This window comes from Octopus bimaculoides, chromosome 18, assembly GCF_001194135.2.
Source record: "Octopus bimaculoides isolate UCB-OBI-ISO-001 chromosome 18, ASM119413v2, whole genome shotgun sequence".
Taxonomy (NCBI): domain Eukaryota; kingdom Metazoa; phylum Mollusca; class Cephalopoda; order Octopoda; family Octopodidae; genus Octopus; species Octopus bimaculoides.
The window spans coordinates 19,310,923-19,334,370 of record NC_068998.1 but is presented as its reverse complement, the minus strand read 5'-3'; the positions used below and the strand labels follow the sequence as shown (position 1 = coordinate 19,334,370).

At 32.8% G+C, this 23,448-nt stretch overlaps 1 protein-coding gene and 1 long non-coding RNA gene across 4 annotated transcripts in view; one reads left to right on the top strand and one right to left on the bottom strand.

Annotated features, from left to right (window-relative positions):
- LOC128249751 (uncharacterized) overlaps window positions 1-17,778 on the bottom strand; it is a 30,310-nt gene extending 12,532 nt beyond the window's left edge. Inside the window, exon 1 of the long non-coding RNA XR_008265845.1 lies at window positions 16,828-17,778. This is a non-coding gene — a long non-coding RNA (uncharacterized LOC128249751). The remainder of the gene's footprint in view (window positions 1-16,827) is intronic.
- LOC106882784 (acidic leucine-rich nuclear phosphoprotein 32 family member A) overlaps window positions 1-22,652 on the top strand; it is a 38,494-nt gene extending 15,842 nt beyond the window's left edge. Inside the window, exons 1-8 of one of the 3 annotated variants that reach the window (XM_014933569.2) lie at window positions 13,451-13,932; window positions 17,866-18,009; window positions 18,122-18,241; window positions 18,360-18,513; window positions 19,301-19,402; window positions 19,520-19,572; window positions 19,908-19,974; window positions 20,105-22,652. In XM_014933569.2, coding sequence (XP_014789055.1) covers window positions 13,879-13,932; window positions 17,866-18,009; window positions 18,122-18,241; window positions 18,360-18,513; window positions 19,301-19,402; window positions 19,520-19,572; window positions 19,908-19,974; window positions 20,105-20,196 — 786 coding nt within the window. In that variant the 5' untranslated portion in view covers window positions 13,451-13,878 and the 3' untranslated portion in view covers window positions 20,197-22,652. Of the gene's footprint in view, window positions 1-13,450; window positions 13,933-17,865; window positions 18,010-18,121; window positions 18,242-18,359; window positions 18,514-19,300; window positions 19,403-19,519; window positions 19,609-19,907; window positions 19,975-20,104 lie in introns of those variants that run through there. The other 2 variants (XM_014933568.2, XM_052974198.1) reach the window with 2 other exon arrangements.
- Window positions 22,653-23,448: the final 796 nt, after the last annotated feature.

Sequence of the window (23,448 nt, the reverse complement as noted above, 5' to 3'; positions counted from 1 at the left end):
AGCGTAGCTCGAAACGTTAAAGATTTTCCGTATTCCTGAGCGTCATACTAATACATCCTTTTGTTGTTTACACCACCTGTCCTCGTCTGTTATTGTTTTTTTTCGTACATATATATATGCAACAACATATGTAAACAAACTTTTTTTGTTTTTAGAAGTGTTGAATGTGTATTGTATTATACAGACAAGGAGGTAATATTTTGAATGCAGTATAACCATGAAAACAGCAGAAAGATTGGGTATTTTACCCTTATAAGGCGGTATCTGAGGGGTGTGGATTTGAGTACCATGGCTGTCTACTGACAACTTTTTCTTTTCACAGCTATACTGCATTTGAAATATTACCTTCTTGTCTGTATAATATATATATATATATATATATATATATATATATATATATATGAAGGCAGTCTGCTCTGAAACAAAGCTTGACCACTTCAAGCACAAATATAGCATTAACTTCTCAAGTGAGAACAGATATGACTTTTGAGCCCGGAAACTCTCTTAAAAAAAACTTTCCACAAATATTGCAAATGTGTCTCAGTTCTGAATCTGTTATTTCATTGTACTTTTTGTGCATGTTTAGAAGTCTCCAGAGGATATACACATCTTTTGACAAAAATGACACTGAGGAGCATTTTCTTGCATAAAATGATGGTATCGGGGGTTAGTGTTGTTCTTTTAGACCAGAGCGAGAGAGAGAGGAATTTGTGTATACTATCAAAATGTGTCTCTTTATGGAAGAAAGCATTGAGAATGGAAAGAAGAGATGGAGGAAAATTTGAATGAAAGAAGAAAGTAGTATATAGAAGAGAAGAAAAGGCAGTATGTGAAGATTTGAAGTAAAGAGAATGAGAACAACTGATGAAAGACAAAACAAAACAGAAGAAAATGCAACAAGAATTGCAAAAAAAGTTATTTAAAGGAATCAGAAATAATAAGCTCAGTCATTTTTGATGGGTACTCTGCTAATAAATAAATAAGAACAGCCCATTTGAAAGATTAAGTTCAATGATTTATTAATAGGAATGGTGGCTGATATCCTTGTTTTAGGTGAAGATGGTATTTATTTCTAAACAAAAAATACATCAATAATATCATCTTATAATGACTTTGGTTTGACCTAAATGTTAAAATTATGAATTTTATGTGTGTTGTACGAAGTTGTTTAGTCTCCATATCAACCCTGTTCTAGTATGAATGGAAATGAGATGCAGTTGACATTTGTAAGCCAATGCAGTAACAATAGAAGTGGAAAAATTGAGGTATTGCATACAACAGACCAAGATTTAAAGATTTTCTGGAAGAGAAATTTTATCAATTTGAAAGGAAAAAATACCTGTTCTTAAAATTTCTAGAATACTAATAAACTAAATTCTAAAATACCGATTTAACACTTATAATTTTTTTAGGATCCTTGTTCTATCATAAAAGTTGATATAAATTGTATTAAGCTAAACCTAATCTAACATCTGAAACCTAAAATATTATGCAGTAACTAAAGGAAAAGGCTCTTTAGATTTACAAGGTCTCAGCATCTTCATTCATGTATTGTAATTAACAATATATAAGCAATTGATAATTGATAACTGGAGTTGATAATGACAAATTTGAATAAGTTGGCAGAGTCATTAGTGCATCAGATAGAATGCCATGTAATATTCATTCTGGTACTCTGCAAAATGAGTTCAAATCCTATCAAAGATAACTTGACTTTTAGGCACAGGTGTGACTGTGTGGTAAGAAGCTTACTTCCCAATCACATGGTTCTAGGTTCAGCCTCACTCGAGCTGACCAAAGTCTTGTGAGTGGATTTGGTAGATGGAAACTGAAAGAAGCTCGTCAAATATATATGTGTGTGTCTTTGTCCCCCAACTACTGCTTAACAGTTGGTGTGTTTACATCCCTGTATCTTAGTGGTTCAGTAAAAAGAACCAATAGAATAAGTACCAGGCTTTAAAAAAAAAAAAGTACTGGAGTCAATTCATTCAACTAAAACTTTTTCAAGGTGGTGCTCTAGCATGGCCACAAACTGAAACAGGCAAAAGATAAAAGATAATAATTACACATAAAATAAGATTTTTAAAGACATTTTTGAGTTTAGAATATTTAGTGATTTATTTTTATGCTTTATTAATTATTAATCATTGTAACTAATATTTTGAATTGTTAATTGTTGCTACTACTGATATTATTGGATTATAGTTTTAGAGATCACTGATCTTTATATAACAGATTATGAATAAAATGTTTCCTTTCAGGTAAATAGGGTGTGTTTCAAAAAGTTTGATATCATTTGAGGAGCCTTTCTTTAGTGATTACACAATATTTTAGGTTTCAGATGTTATGATTAGGTTCAGCTTAATATAATTTATATCAACTTTTATGATAGAACTAGAATCTTAAAAAAAAAAGTATACGTGTTAAAAGCATATTTTAGAATTTAGTTTATTAGTATTCTAGAAATTTTAAGGATTATATACACTCTCGGAGTGGTTGGCGTTAGGAAGGCATCCAGCTGTAGAAACTCTGCCAAATCAAATTGGAGCCTGGTGTAGCCATCTGGTTTCACTAGTCTTCAGTCAAATCGTCCAACCCATGCTAGCATGGAAAGCGGACATTAAACAACGATGATGTATGCAATTAATTTAAGCTAGTGAATAGTTAAATTAAATCATGGAAAATTAAACATTGAAGAGCTGATGAGCATCACCTAAAACATATTCTGACCTGAAAGCAGCATGTGAAATATGCATATAGTAAAATATTGGATTCAAACAAGGATTGAGACAACTACTGTCACAGCATATCATCATTAAGCCCTATTGACTCATAACATGGTTATCTTACAACTCAAAATTAACTTAGAACCAAAAGTTATCTAAAAGCTCTCAAGATTAAACTTTCTCTTGTAGAAAATCTTCAAATCTTGATCTTTTGATATCATTTAAGATGTAAATATCTAAGTAACTATATAATCTAGGCAAATGAAACTAAACAGGTTTAATGTTGTTCAGAATAAGATTTACTCATCAAAATTTGAATGAGAAATTCAAAAGTATATATATCCTCAAGTTTTAATTAGCTTTATTGCAAACAAGTTTTGTTGTAAGATTCATTCATTCCACATAAGGAAAAAGATAACTTAAGAAATGTATGGTTGTAAAATTAACCCTTTTGTTACTATATTTCTGTTGAAATGCACCACTTTCATTTCAAGTAATTTTGTTGTTATTTATCTGCACTTTGGAACATAAATTAACAGGAAATTGTAATGGATGGCTTTAATTTAGATCACTTAATTTAAAACAAGAAGGTGGTCTCAGGCAGGTTGGTTTCAAAATGGTTAATTCAAAGTTACATCTCATTAAAGCTCTTTAGTTACGTTGCCATGACACTTATGTTTAAAGGTATTTTAATGATACTTCTTTTTCCAGCTAAATGGCAGCAAAAAAATGTATTGATTTAATGAGATTTAGCTTGTTAACATTTCAAGAGTGTAATATATTTTTTCATCTTAAGGACTTATTTTGTTAAAAAACAACAACAAATAACATTGTGGAAGGTCATTAATTTTTAGGGTCCTTTTATGTGGATAGCAAAAACCTTAAAGGTAAGTTGAAAATAATCAAGTTTCTAATTTGATTTTGATTCCAAGTTGAAGGCTTTTCATGTAACTGAATTCTATAATGAGCTTGGAATTAGTTAACTCTTCATACATTCCCAAACCTCTGTGTTTCTGTATAATAAATTTCCAGAAATTCATGAAATCAGGACCAAAATGTAAAACTGGAGAAAATATTTTATGGTATCCAGTTTGATGACAATTTTTAATTAAAATTAAAATCTTGCTTATTGTAACTTGGAATGATAAAAAAAAAAAAAAACTATCAAAAAAATTCATAGAGTAGTAAAAATGGTTGTATCTCAAACAAAACTGCTTTCTGTAGTTTCAATGCATCAGGTTATGGGTTCAAATCCTGCAAGAGTTAATTTTGTCTTTTATTTCTCTGTAAGTTTGTGACATTGTGTCAATATGATACTTCAGTTATTTTGTGTTAGAAAATATTACTTAACATTGTCCATCTCATTGGCATTTTTCTAGTTTTAGCAGAAATTCATAAAATCCATAAACTGTAATGTATAAGCCAAGACCATTGATTAAAGTAGTTACTGGATAACACAAATTAAAATGACTGAAAATAGAGTGCTTTAATCATGTTAAAAGCTCTGAAAAAATTTTCTCAGATGTCAGAAATAATTTAAACAAAAATGTTACAGAAAATATTAGTGATTATTTTAAGACTTTTGCTTATACTTCAGAACAGGAGCAAAACTAATCTTGAGAGCTTTTGGATAATTTTTGGTTATAAGTTAGTTGTGAGTTGTTAGTCAGTCATTTTAGTATGTATCAATAAAACTTACTGATAATATGTTGTGACAGTATTTTACTCTATACATAGTCTCTATTAATGAAATAAAGCAGAAGATAACAATGAATTACTGAATTGATATTTCACATATTGTCTTCAGGTCAGAATATGCTTTAGGTGATGCTCATCAGTTCTTCAATGTTTAATTTTCCATGATTTAATCTAACTATTCACTGACTTAAATTAATTGCATACATAATGGCTATATATTGGTGAAGGAAAGTTCCATAGCAAGTATAGACAAGGACACAAATACAAGGAAGGCAGTTGGTCCAGGATGAATAGTAACTTAGATGCTTAGGGTTCATGCTAGTTATTCACATTGCCAATCTGGTAGTAACTCATATAACTAATCAGGAGAATGTCATATCCAGTGATTGGTGTATTAGTATCATTGTCAAATGTTACAAGGGCAAAAGAAGTGCTCCAGAGAGAGGTAATTACATAGATATCAGATTGTTGGACCAGGTTATGAAAGTTATGGAAAGAATTGGAACACAATTAATTTGGAAGAGAATTCACCTTCATGACAATGTAGTTCAGCTTTGAGGTAGGAGTAACTAATGTCATCTTCTTCAAGATACAATTGAAGAAGTATTTAGATACAAGCCACTATATCTAGTGACATGAAGGGCTTCTACAAAGTTACACACTCTGTTATTTAGTGGTCATTAAGGAAACTAAGACAGATGAATGGCTTGTGAGGGTTGTACAAGTCATGTACAGAAATGCAGTCAGCAAGGTGAGTCAACAAGGATTAAGGATGTGATAGGGTTTCATCAGGGTTCATGTCTCAGTATCCTTGAGAGGACTTGGCCATAACAGAGGAGTTTAAGATTAGTTTTTCGTGGGAACTCCACATAAGACCTGATTCTTATAACTGAATCTGAAGATTGAGAGAAGAAATTCCGTACAGAGAAGCAAAAACTAGAATTAAGATGCCTCAAAATAAACTTAGCAATGACTAAGTTTTAGTAAATCAGGAAGAAATCAGGCTCTAACTACCATCAGAGTAATCATTGTGCTCAATAAGTAGCAAAAGAACAGGTAGAAATTCCATATGATGTGCAAGAGGTGTTGTATGATCACAGGTTGGTGATAATGAAGTTAGATTGTGTATGTGGAAGATTCACAGGAGTAATTAGTAGTAAGAATACAAGCAAAATAAATTCCTTTGAATACTCAGAAAGCTCATTATAAATAGTTGATAGTTTTCTTTACTTAGGTAATCTAAATAGCAGTGAAAGTGAGTGCTTCAAAAGTGTAATAGTAAAAGAATAGCATGGATAAATTTCAGAAAGATATTATCTATGTTGGTAGCAAAAGGTTTCTTTCTCTTTCAGAGTGAAGAGTAGATTGTATAGAACTTGTGCTTGGTAGTGAGACAACGAACCTTTTATGCATAGAATTTACAAACATTACAAAAGAAATGAAGCAAGCATACTTTGCATCCAGAAAAGTGTACCTGACTGATTGGCATTAATCACTCACAGACACTCTCCATCCTCTAGTTCACAAACAAGCTGTCTCCTCTCTCTAACAGGTGTAATGTTTAATCATGATCCATGGTCTTAATAGTCTTTCTGACAAATATGTCTTTCCTAATGGTGAGGCATAAAAGAAATGAAGTTTCAGATTTACCTCTGTGAAAACTGATCTTCATACTATGATATCTTGGCCTTAAATGATAAATATCAAAGGAATCATAAATAAACTGTAGGTAGATTAACTTTGCTTTTCTATTAGTTAGTTAGTGGAAGTCAGATAGTGCCCATTAACATTGTAAACCCTCTTCGACTGATAGAATTGATGCAGTTGATATTCATTTGGAAAAATTGCTGATTGATGTCTGAGGGAAAAACATAGATAGAGAACGAGTTTAAAAAAGCTGCAATTTATTAGTTAGGAATAAATGGGCAAACTATTTAGTTCAGGATACGTCAGGCTGTAAAGGTAATGAGAGGAGGAGAAAGGATTGTTTTTGGTAGCCAGGATAAAAGGCTTGGCAGCTTGTTACTTCTGAAAGCAAAGGCCATAGTATGTGAGACAGTCAGAAAGTAGATGGTGATTAGAAAAATTAAGAGAGTGGTTGAAATTAGAGATGCAAAGAAGAGTAACTTTGAGTCAGAGTAACTGAAAATCTTTATTGCTTATATTCAGGTAAGACAAGTGATTGGTGATGGAGTTGCTTCTATATATGTACAGATATTATTTTGAGTAAAGCTGAAATATAGATTTACTTTGCATTGAAGAAATAGATTATACATACATAAGAGAATTGTATTTCCTCAGAAAATAAAAAAATCTTGCTTGCAGGTTAGTAGAGATTTTTTTTTTTTTTTTTTTGTAGAGAAGTGTAGAATTTTCTCAAATTGACACTTTATAAGTTTTTATTGTTTGTTTATGAAGCTGAAGAAGATAATATATATCATGAATTGCCAGTAATCAATATGTTGATTCATATAAGAGACCCAGTTGTGGATAGTGACTATAAGTAGGCCTCTCAAAATCCTGTATTAGCTGGGTAAGAAGAGGATGTGGGATTACAATAGTATGAGATTATCCGAGAGTTTTGAGCCCCTAGTGAATCTGGAAGCATGGGAAATCTTTTTCACCTGTACTTTCTGACAAACAGTGGCACTATGTAACTAGTATTTATGCAGGAGTGGTTGAAAATAGCACACTGAAAGATGTATCTTCAAATTGATACCTACACTGAATGCATAGAACAGCATATGATGGTATTAATATAAGCTTTGCTTATAGTTTGGAAATGCAGTGTCAAATTAGGAAAGTCAAGATATTGGTCAAAACATGGGATCATAAAAAATGAATATGTTTAGTCAATATTCTAGTGGACTTGTTAACTAAAATTTGAATTTAAAAGTTTACTCCAACTAGACTATTTTCTTTTTTTTGCTTTCACAGGTTTCTATCCACTATCTATAGTATGGGGTGGAAATGTATTACTGCTCGATGAGAGAAAAATAAATTGTTTGATAATGAATCCTTGAGTTATATGTGCTATAATGTAGAGGCAAGCCCCTAGTGAGCTGAATCTTGTAATTTGATTTAAATTCCTCACTGTAGCAGTTTAATTTATGTTGCTAATTTTCTTAATGAAGATATAAATATGCAGTGTTGTGCCTATGAATGAAATTAATACTAAATGAAAAAAGATTTTCATCATTAAGTTTCAAATTAAAGAATTATTTTAAAGTAATTAATAATTAAGGTGTATAATTTCACTCACTAGTTTCTTTTTTTTTTTAATACCTTGTAATGCACTGGAGATTAAATAGAAATTACTTGGTGCACTTTGCATGGAAAGTTGCAAAAAAAATGTTTAATAAAACGTTTAGTTAGAAATTTATATATAAAAAAAGTAATGCTTGTTTTATTTATTTATTACACTTGTGTTAACAAAATTATCAATAACTTGTTTTTCAACTTGCTGAACAATTTACTATGCATTTTCTAAAGTAAAATATTTCCAAAAATCCATGGTGCAACTAGATACCCCTTGTGACATGTGACTGAAGACCACTGGTTTATCCCTTATCGTAAGTACTATAACAATACAGTTAAATGTAGAAGTACTTTCTATAACAATTTTATTAGTATAAAAGAAGTCTGTTGTGAAATATGTTTCGTAACATTTTAGAAATGATTGAATATAATTTTATTCAAAATCTTTTAAAATTTATTAAGTAAAAGATATGATAATATAGATAAAATGGAAGGGTAAAAACAGAAAGAATGAGAACATAGAGAAGCCGTGCTGCAGCAACATAATATAAGGTATATGTAGAGAAAATGAGATGTGGATATATTTTGAAAAGCAATTAGAAATAGGTTAATAATAATAACACAGATAACGAAACGGAGGGTTTAAAGGGAGGTCACTAATACTTCTTTATACAGTGTATAAATTACTGATACTGAAAAATGAGATGGTTCTTATCTGTCAATCAATAAAATAAAAGGGAAAGAAATCAGGACTATGATAATTATATTTGTTTTTCAATATATTTATCTAGCTTATTCTTCTGTTCAATTGTCTTCATATTCTTCTCATGGTTTGGCATTCGTTATTTTATGCACAGGCTAAAAGAAATAGGCAAGACAACTTCATGCAAATATCAGTTGCTCACCATTCAACTTTTCTCACTTCTGTTTCAATCAATACCAAATTCCACAGCAGCAAGAAATGTGACCAATTACTTCAAGGACAGTAACACAAGGAATTGTTTTTTTTTTTGAAACCAGGACAATTAAATGTTACATTCAAATTAATTATTGAATTCTTCAAAAACAAAAAAATTAACTAACAGGATCTTTGAATTTCATGTGAAATTTTAACAGCTGATGAGTACCAAAATATTTGACTTTGATGAATACTTGAATCAGGCTAAGACAAAATTATCTCAAACTTTCATTTCTCTGAAATCATTAATATACTTACCTTTATATTTGAAGAGTGTTTGTGTCACTTCAGATTGATCAATTGTTGATATAAACGTGTGAAGATGGTAGGAACCCCTTACAATAGTAATGTAATCATTTTCATAAGGAATTCTTCAGATATCCAGATGCTAGAATACATTTTGAGGCTTTACTATTGTAATGTAGGTATGTAAAAGCGTTGTAATTTATTTGGAATCAGCTAGGCGGCAAAGTATGTACATACTATCTAAAGTCACATCAACACACCCACAATATATATGAACCCATGATACTCGTTAGCATCTTTTCCACTTTCTCATAATGTATGCACTTTTACATCATCTTTTCCTGCTGGTATGGGTAGAATTGCTTAATTACTGAAGTAATTATTTTCATAGTTAGATACTGTTCCTACTGCAAGACACATTTGTGAAGTGAGACTAGAAAACCTATAAAGGCAAGTAATTTTGTTAGGGGTTCCAATTGTAAATTTTGAATTAACTGTGCATAATCAACAGTCCAACACTCTGGCTTCACCTCAGTCATATAACACAATGTATGTTCATAATTTGAAACAGACACAATAAACGAGGTGAAAGTCTTTGGTTACTGATAGTGTAGTCTTTAATTTTCACATTTAGATACTATTGTGCCTCAAGGCAAGGCACATAACTCTATCTGTTTTAGGTTAACTAGCTGGAAAATAGATATAATACAGAAGTAGTAAGTTGTATATAGTTCTTTTATTCTTTTACTTGTTTCAGTCATTTTGACTGTAGCCATGCTGGAGCACTGCCTTTACTCGAACAAGTTGACTCCCAGGACTCATTCTTTGTAAGCCTAGTTCTTATTCTATTGGTTTCTTTTGCCAAACTGTTATGTTGTAGGGATGTAAACACATCAACATCGGTTGTCAAGTGATGGTGGAGGGGACAAACACAGACACACAAATACATACATATGACGGGCTTCTTTTAGTTTCCATCAGCCAAATCCACTCACAAGACTTTGGTTGGCCCAAGGCTATAGAAGACACTTGCCCAAGGTGCTATGCAGTGGGACTGAACCCGGAACCATGTGGTTGGGAAGCAAGCTTCTTACCACATAGCCAAATTATATAAGCTTAAAAAAAACACCACAAAGACAAATGAAAAGTCTCTCTGCTTCAAATCTTTCAATACTCCATGTTTGTTGGTTTAGCAAATCTGGATATTTGCATAAATTTTCAAGCACTTCAGTATCGTCCATGATAAAAAAAAACACACAATCTTTAAGGAGCAGTATCTCACTTTTTCTCTTCCAGATTTTTTTTAAACAACGCATGATTGACGTCTCATATTTTAAGTACACAACTCTGTGTTTACATATATAGTGACACAATCTAATCAGCAGTTAGTACCTAGGTTTTCAGTAGTCAATGTTGGTCAAATTGTCACACAGCTTACTTATTATTTATCATTCAACAATTCTTTTCACTTTTTGAGTATTTCTGTAACAACCTACTGTTGTTTAGTGGATATTTAAAATTATATGTTAATATAGATCTGTTTACATACATTTATGTATATGTTTTACTTTTAAATAGTTTCATAATTATTAGTTTTTCAGAGTTAACTACTCTTATTCAGCAATATCTGTTGCATAATAAAAGAATCTAATGCTGCACCCAATGCATCTCAAATTCTCTTTGTAAATCATTATATTCTTCAGCAGTTTCGGATGTATTTCTTTGCACACTGATGTATTTGTGTCATATCTGGAAAACAGATTTTTTCCCTATCAATCTTCATTTTGATTTCTGCCTTGAGGGCCAGCTTTCTTGAACCTGTATAACTTTCATCCCTTGGGCTATCTGGCCCAGGTGTCATATTTTACCAAGTTGAGAAATGTACTTTTGTGAAATTTTTGAACTGATGATGAAAAATTCTGAAGACATTTGATAGAAAATTAACTTTTCTTTTTATTTTAAGAAATATTTTATTCTTATTTTTCAATTGGTTGTTTTAGGTTGTATTTTTTAAAAAATAATTCCTGTAATTTTGTCACGAAAGGCATAAGTAGAAATTAGAACGGTTATCATATCTTTTGAATAAAGAATAGAACATAGGAAAATAAATATTCATATCTATTGAAGAAAGGGGAAAAAAACCAGATGTTTGACCTTTCTTCTAAACTTCTGAATGAAATAATGCAATACATTTCTATCGAAGATATGGTATTGTAAGTTTTAAAATGCATTCTGCATGCTAAAATATTTTTATTGGCAAAATGCACCTAATTACTGCTCCATAAATCTATTGTATTTTTTTCATCCTTTCGTCAACAATGTTACTTTAAAATATTTTCAAATTCTTTAATATGATACCATAAAAAGCTCCAATTTGTACATACATAAATGGCAATACATCACTATCATCATAACCGTAAAATAATAGATTACTGAGAATTGGGGAGCAGTAAGGAGTTTTTCCCCCTTTATTATTTTGAAACTTTGCCCTTAAAACAATTTTCATTATTAGCATATTGGTCGACCTTGCCTTTCATCCTTTCGGAATCGATAAAATAAATACCAGTTGAATACTGTAATCGAAATTACTGGCCTTGTGCCAAATTTGAAACTATTATTTGCAAATTCATCTTTTAGGGGTCAGTATCACAAAAGGAATGCAACTAATTCACATACACCACCTATGAGCAATGAATATTAAAACAAAAGTTTATTGTTTTTCCTATTGAACTTTCGCTATTGCTTTGGAGAAATACAAGATATTATAGGTCCATGAAGAAAATGAAAAACAGGCAGTAATAGATTTTAGATTTAGTGAGACAAAATCATATAGTTTCATTACAACCTAATGATGTAAAAGAAGAAAAGGAGACAGTTTTGGAAAATATCAATCATCATGCTGATGATGCTTTGCGCCCTTTCATTATCTTCTGTTTAGCATGAATGTTAAGGTATTGGTGCTGTTGAGTTGGAAATGCAACAAATAGGGTAACCTTCCTTTTTTCAATATCTTTTTATTTGTAACTTTGTTTTGATTTAAAGAATTTCTGAAGTCAAACTTTCAACATGTTTATATGTTAAACATCAAGTTTAGACTTTGTACAATGTTATTTGTGAAATGAGACCCCCCCCCAAAAAAAAAACAAATACCAGGTAAGTGAAGCCAATAATAAAAGATCATAAAAATTTGCTTAGGATACTTGTAATCATTTTAACAGCCATGTTAAGCAATTATTCTTATTCCTTTAAGTTCCATTAGGAAAAGTTTACATCATTAATCTTCAAAATATACAGAAAAGATCAATGGTTAGTCTGGCACACTAAGAAAAATTATAGATACAAAATATTTGTCTTATATATTTAAAATGATAATTCATCTATAAACTGACATGAAGTATTTAGGACATAATGACCCAAAATATCAACTAACTTATTCTGGATGTTAATTTAAAAAAAAAATCCATGTAATGAAATAAGATCTTAATCCCTTAATTTTGAGAAGCAAATTTTAATTCAACATTTGTGGGTTGTAACAAATGTTATATCAATGTTTTTCATTGTAGATACAATGTAAATACACATTTTATTTCCAGAAAACTTTTGAAGAGAACTAGAATCTTAAATCAATAAATGAATATAAGAATATTTAACACCTTACAAATTTCATATGATGAAAAATACAATTAGTGACTTCCATAAAATTTGTAGCTTTCAACATATGAAGGATAACTGAAAACTGTTTATAACTAGAATAGGAAAATTTGAAAGTTTCCCCGGAGAAGAAAACAAAAAGCGTTTTTCTGTTATCTCGAACTATTTCTTTTAGATTGCTACTTCAAGAGGAAGCACATTTACAATTATAGATATGTAAATCATAAATTATATTATGTTTAATATTTTATAACACAGTAAAAGAAATTCACTAAATATTAAAATTAGATGTTAAAAATTTGTGACAACAAATAAGAAAAACATTAATTTAAATACTTTTACATATACTTCGATGAAAATCTATTTTGTAATTTAAGAAACACCAACACTAAATATTTGACAGTTCACATATGCACAACATGTAATATTCATTTTATTTTCAAATTAGCGGTTGATTTCCAATTATACTGGAGAATAACATTCTATCATTTTCCCGTAAATTTTCATTAAAAATATTTTTCTCGTTGGTTGTATTATAGAAATGTCAATGAAATAAACATTTCTCCCTGATGTGATGGATACGTTTGGCATTGTAAAAGTGAAATAAAACGATACATCAGAAGTAGATGGTGCTCAGTGGACATTTAAAACTATATATAAATACGTCTATTTACACACGCGTGTATATATTTTTCCTATTAGTACATTTTCGTACTTTTAAATAATATTTTGAGGAAAGAAAAAAGTGAACAAAAAAATGCCGTCATCCGTGCTTCTTCTCATTGGTTGGTTAATAAGCTTCTCTGGTCGAGCGACTGAATGCGCTGATTGGCTGAGTTACCATGAATATTAATGACACTACAAGCCCGGCTGGAAATATCAAATATTAACCAATAAGACTTGGCTTGTATATACCATTGATTGATCAACCCGCGCGCTCACTTGCCTATTAAGCTACCAGTAAGCAAGGACCGCTTGCGAAAGGCATACACACACATATGTATACATACATATATATCTTACCCAGTTAAACGTTGCAGGCCTTAGCACTACTACTACTACCGTCAGCCAGGCCATAGTTTAAATAGCGCTGCTCACTCATCAGTACTAGCACACAGCGTACATACACATATATATATTGGTAGCATCCAATCAGTCAACGACAAACGTTTAGACAGGCCGTGGCTGTGCAGTTCACCGCCATAAAGAAAAAACAACATAACTAGCAACTAGCCGATAGAAAAATATTGAGACCAAACAGAACCCGAAAGGGGTTAGTGACGAAAAGTGGCTACAATAGATAATAAATCAACAGCTCAAAGCCAACACAACGGCTGCACAATGAACATGCGAAAAAGGATTGAGCTGGAGAAGCGGAATCAATCGCCGAAAGAGGTAAAGTTTATTTAGTTTTGTCCCGATTTGTTCTTGATTGTTTAGTGTCCACGCTCATTCAGACATCCATTTATTCAACTAAAGTTGAAATAACGCGTTGACTCTACATATTTTCATCTTGTTTGTTCCGCGTGGATGTTTCCTACCTATCATTAAAGATGCCGATAATCTGGACTTGTTTTGGTTAATTTCTTCGTCTTTCAGAGCAATCAGTTTTGTCATTTCTTAATGTTATTCAATTACTTTTGTAAGTTTTATATAAACACGCATTTTCTGCGTATCGATGCAATGCTTGTTGGTCACCTTCTGGTTCATTATGGTCGCCCTTACTTTCTCTCCATGTGCTTTCATATTCCACAATTCTTTAAAATGTGCATCCATTTAGATCGTAGTTAGTAAAAACTATTTATCCACTCATATTTCCAAATTACGACTCCCTACAAGGGTATTGTAGCCTTCTTCCTCGGCGCCACACGCCGGCATTGTATAATAATAAAAAAAAAGGTTAAATATGGCGCCTTGAAAAACTTAACATTTACTTATTGCTTTGCAATCTTTTTACAAGCTTACACTTTCTCTTAAAAGGTTATTAAAGCTATAGATTCACGCCAGTCAGGTAGAATAAATGGTACCTGTCTCCTTTATAGATTTGAAAGTATGTTTTGAATATTTTCTTTGGCATGTTCACCAAACTTGAATTTTTAATTCTACAAGAACCGACATGGTGTAACGGACTAGATAAGGTGTCTATCTGCTCCTTGTTCTAGCTTTTCCCCCTCCTCACTTCTGAAGACGACTTAACTGTTTTCTTCCTTACTTTTTCTTCCCCCCGACCATCATACATGGAATTTTGGTTTTTGACAAGAATGTTAGTGTTATTATAACGTACGTTTAGGGAAGTGGGGGAGGGAGGTAAATTAGATTGCATTATTATTATTTTTTTTTTTGCGCCGAGTGGAATGGTCGGATGTTTTTCTCGTCAATTCCACCACGTTCTAACTGTCCATCTTGCCTGTTCTGCTGTAAAACTAAGACAGCCTCTTCTCGGTGCACTTGGTTTTTAATCTTACAAATTCAGCAGTAAATGCGATTATCATCACATTGATATTTTTTCCTCCCCCCTCAATTTTCGTACGTGTTTTGATGGATTCTGAGGCTGTATCTTTGAGTAAATGTTCTTCCCTCTACATGGTTATAATCTAAACACTAAATGTGATCTTCGACAATTTGAAATTTTTTTCTTGTGATGGAATTGTGTAGTGATGAGTTGTTGCTAACGGACTGCCGCCATCATTGCTGTGTGTATTCTGACGGCGTAAGTGTCATGTCATCAATAAAGCCATGTTTACAGTAAGTAAGCAAAGATAAAGAGAGCCAACTCACAAAGAGCCACCCTGCCCTAATGTATGGTGTTTGAATTTTTCGCCTCAACTGTCAAGAACTTTTTGTTTTCGTTGTTATTGACTTACTAAATCTGTGGTAAATCTCCCATTCCATAAGAAAAAAAAACGTTTTCATTTGTGTGTGTGTGTGTGTATATATATATATATATATGTTATATTTTATTTCATTTCTCCCCGACATCATTTGACTGGCGGCAGCAAGGATGGTCATTTCACAATTGTCATGCAGAGAAACTTAAAAATTTGGGAGATTGGTTTCCTTTTGTTAACCATTTTACTATTTCCACATTAAGTAAAATAAAAATTAAAAAAACCTTTGGAATATTTCAATAATCTATATGAATAAAAATGCTGAAGAGAAGGTCTACACCTGGGTATGTATCTCCCACCTGTACAAGATGAGGAAGAGGGATGATGTTGACTTGTAAGGTCGCTCTGCAACTCATCCGGCGCCATGTTGAAAGGGCAGCAACTGCAACTTTTTTGTTATTTATTTTATTCAGTGTCTTTTACCGACTGAAATACCTTTTGACATTTTGTTGTCGATTACTCCCGTTTTACCTTTAATAGATCAAAGTTAATGTTGGGATGGGGCTGACAAAGTAATCATGTATACATAGGAAATGTGTTGTGCAATCCCTGTATGAGAGAAAAAAAAACATGGTTTGATGGTAGGTTTTTGGTTGCTAAGCATAGCATGTTGATCGACCGCGTAGAGGATCCCCCATTTCTTAATGCAATTATTAGTAACCGTATTGTGGTGGTGGTTGTTGGTGGTTTAGTTTCCAGGTCAGTCCCGATCGAGCACTTATAATTAAATAACATTCCAGCTGTGACCATCCCATCTTATGTATATCGGGGACTAACATTGTCCTCTGTGAGGGGAAAGATCCGTCTGCTATTTCTAGCAGGTCGAACATTCGCGTAGAGTCGTAACCGTATGTGGTAGTAATAGCAACACATGATGACCTACATTGCGTCAATAACACTAGATGAAACAATTCCAGTTTATGTTGAACTTAGCTGAATATATGTAATAATAAAATTGTAATGATTTTAAAAAAAAAAGGTTTTTTTAAAGACAAATCTTTTGCTATTTAAATAGTTCCTCTGGCTGATTAGATAAGATCTGAATTTTTATAATTTGTGATAAATATTTTTTTTCTACTAAAATTAACTAACGTAAAAAAATACGATTTGTTTGGGGTTTTTTTTTTTCTTTTGCGCCTCAGCAACATTGTGTAAAGGCATCATTACATATTGGAGCAAATTATGTGGGTTGGGCGCCATTTTGGCATCGTCTTCCACGCTATTCTTAATCATTATAAGATTATTCTCAAATATGAGAAAACTTTATAAAATATAAAGGATTAAGAAAAAAAGAAAAACAGCCAATAGCTATATAAATTTTTTTTTTTTCAGTCCACAAAATTTGAACAAATATATATTTTTTTTTTATTTTCAATTTATTTTGATTTAGAATCAGACTTACCAGAAAGCTTTAATGTTGTATTTAGTGGAGCCCCTAAAACTGTTGTAAAATGTAACGAGACCAATTCTTTTTTGCCTTTTCTGTGTCATTCCGCCATTGTTGGCTGCCAGATTACCTCCCGCCGCCGCCGCCTATATGTGGGAGACGTGTCTCGCTCGACATTTTTCTTCTGTAGTAATCGTTCGTTTTATTATTAATATCGTAGCAGTACGTGTTCAATTGATGGAGAGACCGACCAAAAAGCATCAGCTATATACTAGTTAGTATCATTAATTTTTTTTACAAGTTAGAGATGGCCTTCCATACAAGGAATTTTTGGTTTGTTGCTTAGTGCTGTGTAATTGTCTGCCTCTCGCCATCAAGGTCGTATAACTATATGAACGGGGCTCCGGCTTGTTGGTTGTACTAGTCATGTGACTTACTCTACTCTGACTAGATTATGTTAATGAGGTTGTGCTGCCTGTGCACATCTTCGATCCTGCTCGCTTACCACGTTATCTTTTTGGTGGTACATTAACGTGGCCTAGTATTTTGTTTGGTTTCAAGGCATTGCAGGATTGCCAAAGAAATCATATTATTAAATTTTTGCTTATACTTCATTTAGTCATTAGAGTGTTATTGGGATCATTAAGAATCTCAATGTGTTGAATGTTTGTCTTAGTGATACATTTTCTTTTCTTAATGTCATTGCATTTAAGAGCAATGAAATATACATTTTTTAATGGCAACATTATTTTATACTCTAGTTTTCATTTCCTTGTCAGTTATTTTAAAGTAGCAAAACAAAAAAATGCAACCGTCCTGGTCTGAGGAGTTGGCACTCAGGACTAAACTAGCTTCGGTATTGAGTTAAGTCCCTCTAGGTTCTGGGTTCAAATTCTTTCTGAGGTGGTAGAATTTAAAGAAGTATGCCATTATGCATTGCATCTCCTTGCGTTTAGTCTAAAAAGAACTCCTTCATGAGACGACTACTGGTCGTTAAGTTGTTGCAATTTTTATTTTTATATGGTTATTTGAAAACAATGCTATTATTTTCAGGTTAGAGAGCTGACCTTGGACAATTGCAGGGCTCACGAAATAGAGGGTCTCACAGATGAATATGAAAACTTGGAATTCCTTAGTTTAATTAACGTTGGTTTAACATGCTTAAAGGGTCTCCCCAAACTGGAAAGTCTTAAAAAGGTTAGTTTATTATTTTTTTTCCATTGAAAATTACCATTCTTCATCTCTCCACAAGTTGTAATCAAATGTACCATCAACTCTGTTAAACTAATTCATTTTTGTGTATTTGTAGCTTGAACTCAGTGACAATCGCATATCTGGTGGTTTAGAAAAATTGCAGGAGTGTACAAAACTTCGACATCTTAACCTAAGTGGAAATAAAATCAAAGATGTTGATACTCTTAAACCTCTTGTAAGTTGTTTCAAATTTTGTTTCCATTACATAATCTTGTTTACTCAAAAAAATCTCTTTATATAAATGTAGTAGTTGCGAATAGTTTGGTGTTTCATAACTGCTTTTCTTCTTACAGGCCAACTTGAAGGAATTGTGGAGTTTGGATTTGTTTAACTGTGAAGTAACACAGCCTGAAAACTACAGAGACACTTTATTTAAACTTATTCCACAATTACAGTTCCTTGATGGTTATGATCGGAACAACAGGGAACAGGAAGATGAAGAAGAAGGTACCATTATATTGCTTGAAATCCCTTATTCTTTAGACATTGATTTCACTGATCTGCAATGCTGGTTGATTCCTTCCATGAGAATAAGATTTTTTATTTTTTTTATTAACAAATCTCTTTCTCTTTTACTTGTTTCAGTCATTTGACTGCGGCCATGCTGGAGCACCGCCTTTAGTCGAGCAAATCGACCCAAGTACTTATTCTATCGGTCTCTTTTGCCGAATCGCTAAGTTACGGGGACATAAACACACCAGCATCGGTTGTCAAGCAATGTTGGGGGGGACAAACACAGACATACAAACATATACACACACATATGTATATATATATACATATATACGATGGGCTTATGTCAGTTTCCGTCTACCAAATCCACTCACAAGGCTTTGGTCGGCCCGAGGCTACAGTAGAAGACACTTGCCCAAGGTGCCACACAGTGGGAATGAACCCGGAACCATGTGGTTTGTAAGCAAGCTACTTACCACACAGCCACTCCTGCGCCTATGTTCTTATTTGTATGGCTTTATTAAATATACGGAGAGTTTATTATAGCAGAATCAATAGAGCATTGTAGTAAATGCCTTGCTGTGCTTATATCCTTTTTAAGTTTCTATAGCCTTGTTAGAAATTAAATGCTAGAGAAATTATCTCGTTGAAGTTGAAGCTGTCTTCATTTTATCTTAATGCTTACTGTTAGAAGATTGATTATTTGAAGTTATTAATTTGGCTGCTAATTAAACAAATAATGATTTTAGCGAATCTAATTTTGCAAGTACTTGGTTTTCAGTTGAAGTGGACTACGATATGGATGATGAAGAGGATGAAGAAGATGATGAGGAGGATGAAGAAGAAGATGAAGAGGAAGAAGACGATGAAGTAGATGTTGAAGGTGAGTTTATCAGTAACAGTTTATGGACTTAGTTAAATTTTTGTCACTCGTAATAAATGTTTTGCATAATTTCTAGCTGTTTTTACTTATTTGCTTATTTTATTTTTTTTCTTATAGACGAAGTGTATGACGAAGTACAAGACGGAGAAGAGGAGGAAAACGAAGAAGATGTACGTCTAGATTATTTGGAAAGAGATGACTTAGACGTTAGTATGATAAACCTAATATATTATACAGTCAGGCATAACACTTGGAATTTCAATGGTGTTTCCTGATGAAGCTTTTGCATTGCTGTGAAGATAATCAGAGTCAACAGCAAGACCTGTTGAATGCTAGCCTGGCTCTAGAATAGGGCTTAATCTTAGGTTTTAATCTTACATGAATTTAATATATCTGCAGTTCCTCCAACCTGTGTGGACTGCATTTTTTAATTGGTAACTATTAAATGCTTTAGGAAAATTTCACAAAAAGAGTTTATACTTAAATATTTCCTTTCTCATTTTAGGAGGATAGTGATGGTGCAGATTTTAAACCTGCTGATGCTGATGAGGATGATGAAGAAGAGGAAGAAGGTTTGTATAATAATTTTTCATTTTAGTGAAATTTCACTTTTTTTTTCCTTTCTTCTTCACCACTTAGTCATGACTTGGTGTGCTAATAATTCTTTGAAGATTTGATGAGTTTGATATTTACTCTTTTCAGAAGAGGAGTCAGAAGGCGAAGAAGATCCTGATGCATGTGACCAGCGAGGGAAGAAAAGAAAGCATGAAGAAGAGGAAGAGGAAGATGAATAATTGGAGACCTTGTAGCCCTTCTGGGTCGAAGTGCAAAGACTGTGTACAGTATTGTTGATGGAAGCCCTCGCCTCCCCAGGTGGGTGGCAAGGTCTGCCACCAGCATATCGTGTGTGATGATGCATACCATAGTACTACCACAAAATAAACTTTCAACTTAGGTCATTCTAACTACACATAGTGGTGGCCAGCATTTCTTCAAGATTTGCCCCCTGTCCATTTCTCCTGAGTCCAGCCAATTTATCCTGGTACCACGGGTACACCCTTCCTATTTAAGGTTTTATCTTTCAGGGTTTCATTCTACTTAAGTTTTTTTTTTTATGCTGCTGCTCATTGCTTTATTGACCCACCCACTCTCCTTAGTTTGAGGGTTATATTCTCACACTGCTGTCTTTGGTTTGAATATTGCTGCTGTCTTCTCCTTAGTGTTTCTCCCTGCAGCCAATGTCATATGCAGTACTATTATGTAGTATATTTACAGCATATATTTTCTGTTTATGCATAATAAGTTCTGAAAGGCTGTCTTGCAAAATTTTCTCCAATTTGTATGATCAAACATTTGACTAACAAGGCCAAATCTCCACCCAATAACTTGATCAATTCGTATATTCTGTTTGCCGATGCTAAATTTAAAGAAGCCTACTTAAAAACGTTTAAGGAATATTTTTCACCTAGTTAATTTTTAGGGTCATGTTAGAAGGCCTGGTGAGATGTATAACTTTATATTGTTAGTTGAATTTATTGGATTAATTTTAACATGTGGGTTTTAGCTAAATTGTTTTCTGGCTCAATGAGATTTAAACAATAGTTGCAGTTGAAATAAAATTATTTTACATTAGTGATTTTATTTCTAGCAGCTCGAAGGAGCATGGTATGCAGTTGAAAATTAAACATCATTTATAGCCTGTAGGGGATTGATTGGATCAGTGCCTTCTTGTAAAAAAAAAAACCCCTGCTTTGTGCAGCACTATATTGCCATGTGAATTTTTTAAAAAACTTCTGCTGAAATCCTTAAAACAACTGTTGCTGGACAATTTTTCTTCTCTTTAGATATGATACTTTGCTATTGGGTGTGTCTGGAGATGTATTTACCGTGTGTGCCTAATTTAACTGGAGATTTGTTTGGGGGCTCAAAAATGTTAGTAAAGATCTGCTCTCTATTTGAATCATGGCCAGTGTTAGGATTCAGCCCTTTTAATGTTAAGCATTCCATTACAAGCAGCATTAATTTCTGGTCTCCCAACTCTGCTTGTTCCCAGTCCTCTTGCAACTCAGGTATCTTGTTGCTCTTCCAACTCTGTAGGTCAGTATTTCTAGAGACCAGCCAGGGGCTAATCTACTCAATTGAAATTCAATGTTACAAATTTTAAGTCTTTAAAGTTAGGTACGTTTACATTTAAAGGACTTAGTTTTGAGTAATATTCTTACTTGTGTGCATGCATTTCATAGGGCTCTTTTTGCATATAGGGACTTTTTTCTTTTTTCATGTCACAAATTCTCAAGTCATTCAGAATTTTTCCTTTCTGCAAGTACTACTTTGATGACTGTTAAAGCAACCAGGACTATTGTAAAATATCCCCTATCCCATTGTATAAAGTTAACCATTTAATCTACTGTTCAGCCTGTATAATAAAGTTTCATCATTATAATCCAGCTACACCTTTCATAGTTCATGGACATGGAGCAATCAATTTGTTTTAACAACATGTTAGTAGTACTTGGGCTGCCTTTCAGTTGGCACCAACAAACGTGATTCTTACATATACAGGGATGTTTGTTGCTGTATAATTTTATACTTTAGGTATTGGTTCAGATTTCAGCCTTGTTTATAAATGAATATAGTGCTTAGTTAGTGTTGGTGACATTATATTGTCTCAGCAGTATAAACACATGTGCATTGTTGCAGTGCCTGATATGGTTCCTGATTGTGATTCTGGGTGCCTCCAGCAAGGTAATAATAATAGTTGGGAAAATTAAAATGACTTCTGTAGATTAAAATATTTTCTTTTCCACGTGGTTAGTTGAATGGCCTAAGATTTCAAACCCTTACAGGTCAGCCCTTACAGCCAGGGTTGTTCCTTCCTAATTTGTACAGTAAAGAGATCCATTTTTGTATCATGTGGGTTGGTGTTGCTGGTATTTGTGGGATTAAATACCTCATAAGTAGCTATAACACCAATTACATTATCCCCTATCCCTTCACACTTCCTCTCTATTTTCTCCCCCAAATACTCGTCTTTTTTTTTTTTTTTTTAACCCCCTCCGTTCTTTAATTTTCATTGTAAACTTGACATTTTCATACATGGCAGCCACACACCACTCCAACAGGCTGAATTCTGAACCAGCATCATGAAGACTACTCAGGAGTTTAGGCACATTCTCCACCTATCAACTGACCCTTCAATCATTGTGCTCTCTCTTTCTCTGTTGCAAATAAAAAGATTTTTATATATAAATTTCTTGTTTCTCTGTTTGTTGCTGTACATAATTGTTGATAAATGTTTGTCTTAGATTAAAACTTACATCTTTTCAGTATTATTTGTTTGTAAATTTAGATTTGAAATATAGAGGCCCATAAGTAGTACACTTTAGTTTTGCTGATGGATGTTAGGTCTTTTTCCATCATTCTATACAAGATATTTATAAATAAACATTTTTAACCGTTTTTGGATTATGGCTGCTGTGATAAAGATTATAATCAGCAATCAAACAAGAATGATGTGATGTAAGTTATTGAAGGCTAATAAGTCCTTTGAATGTGTTTCTTGTTAGTTTTTCAGATAATTGATTGCATCATGAGATGATAGATGTTTTGATATTGATCTCTTATTGTTAGGTGTCCTATTGTGGATGCTTACATAGTGCCAGGCTGAATTTGAACTTTGAATCCTTGTTTTTATACTAAGAGTGTTAATGTCATTCATGTGGACTACTTTATATTAGAAAATAAGACTCTTTGGGATGAACGGTGTTCAAAATGAAATGTGTAATCAGATAGTTTTCCATACCGGAAGACAAGGATTATAATCTGAAAAATTAAAACTGCATTTTTTTCCTTTGAGTGACAGCTGCTTGTCAAGTTAATAATGTTGTGACTAAATAGAATCTTTACTGGGCAAACCTAGCAATGGGCTGGTTTTTGCCTCGGACCTGAGCAAGTAGTAAAGTAGTATGAGGTTTCTATCATCCTGTAGTAATATTGGTCCTGAAAAGTGAACTCGACTCATTTACACATTATCAACTAGATGTCAA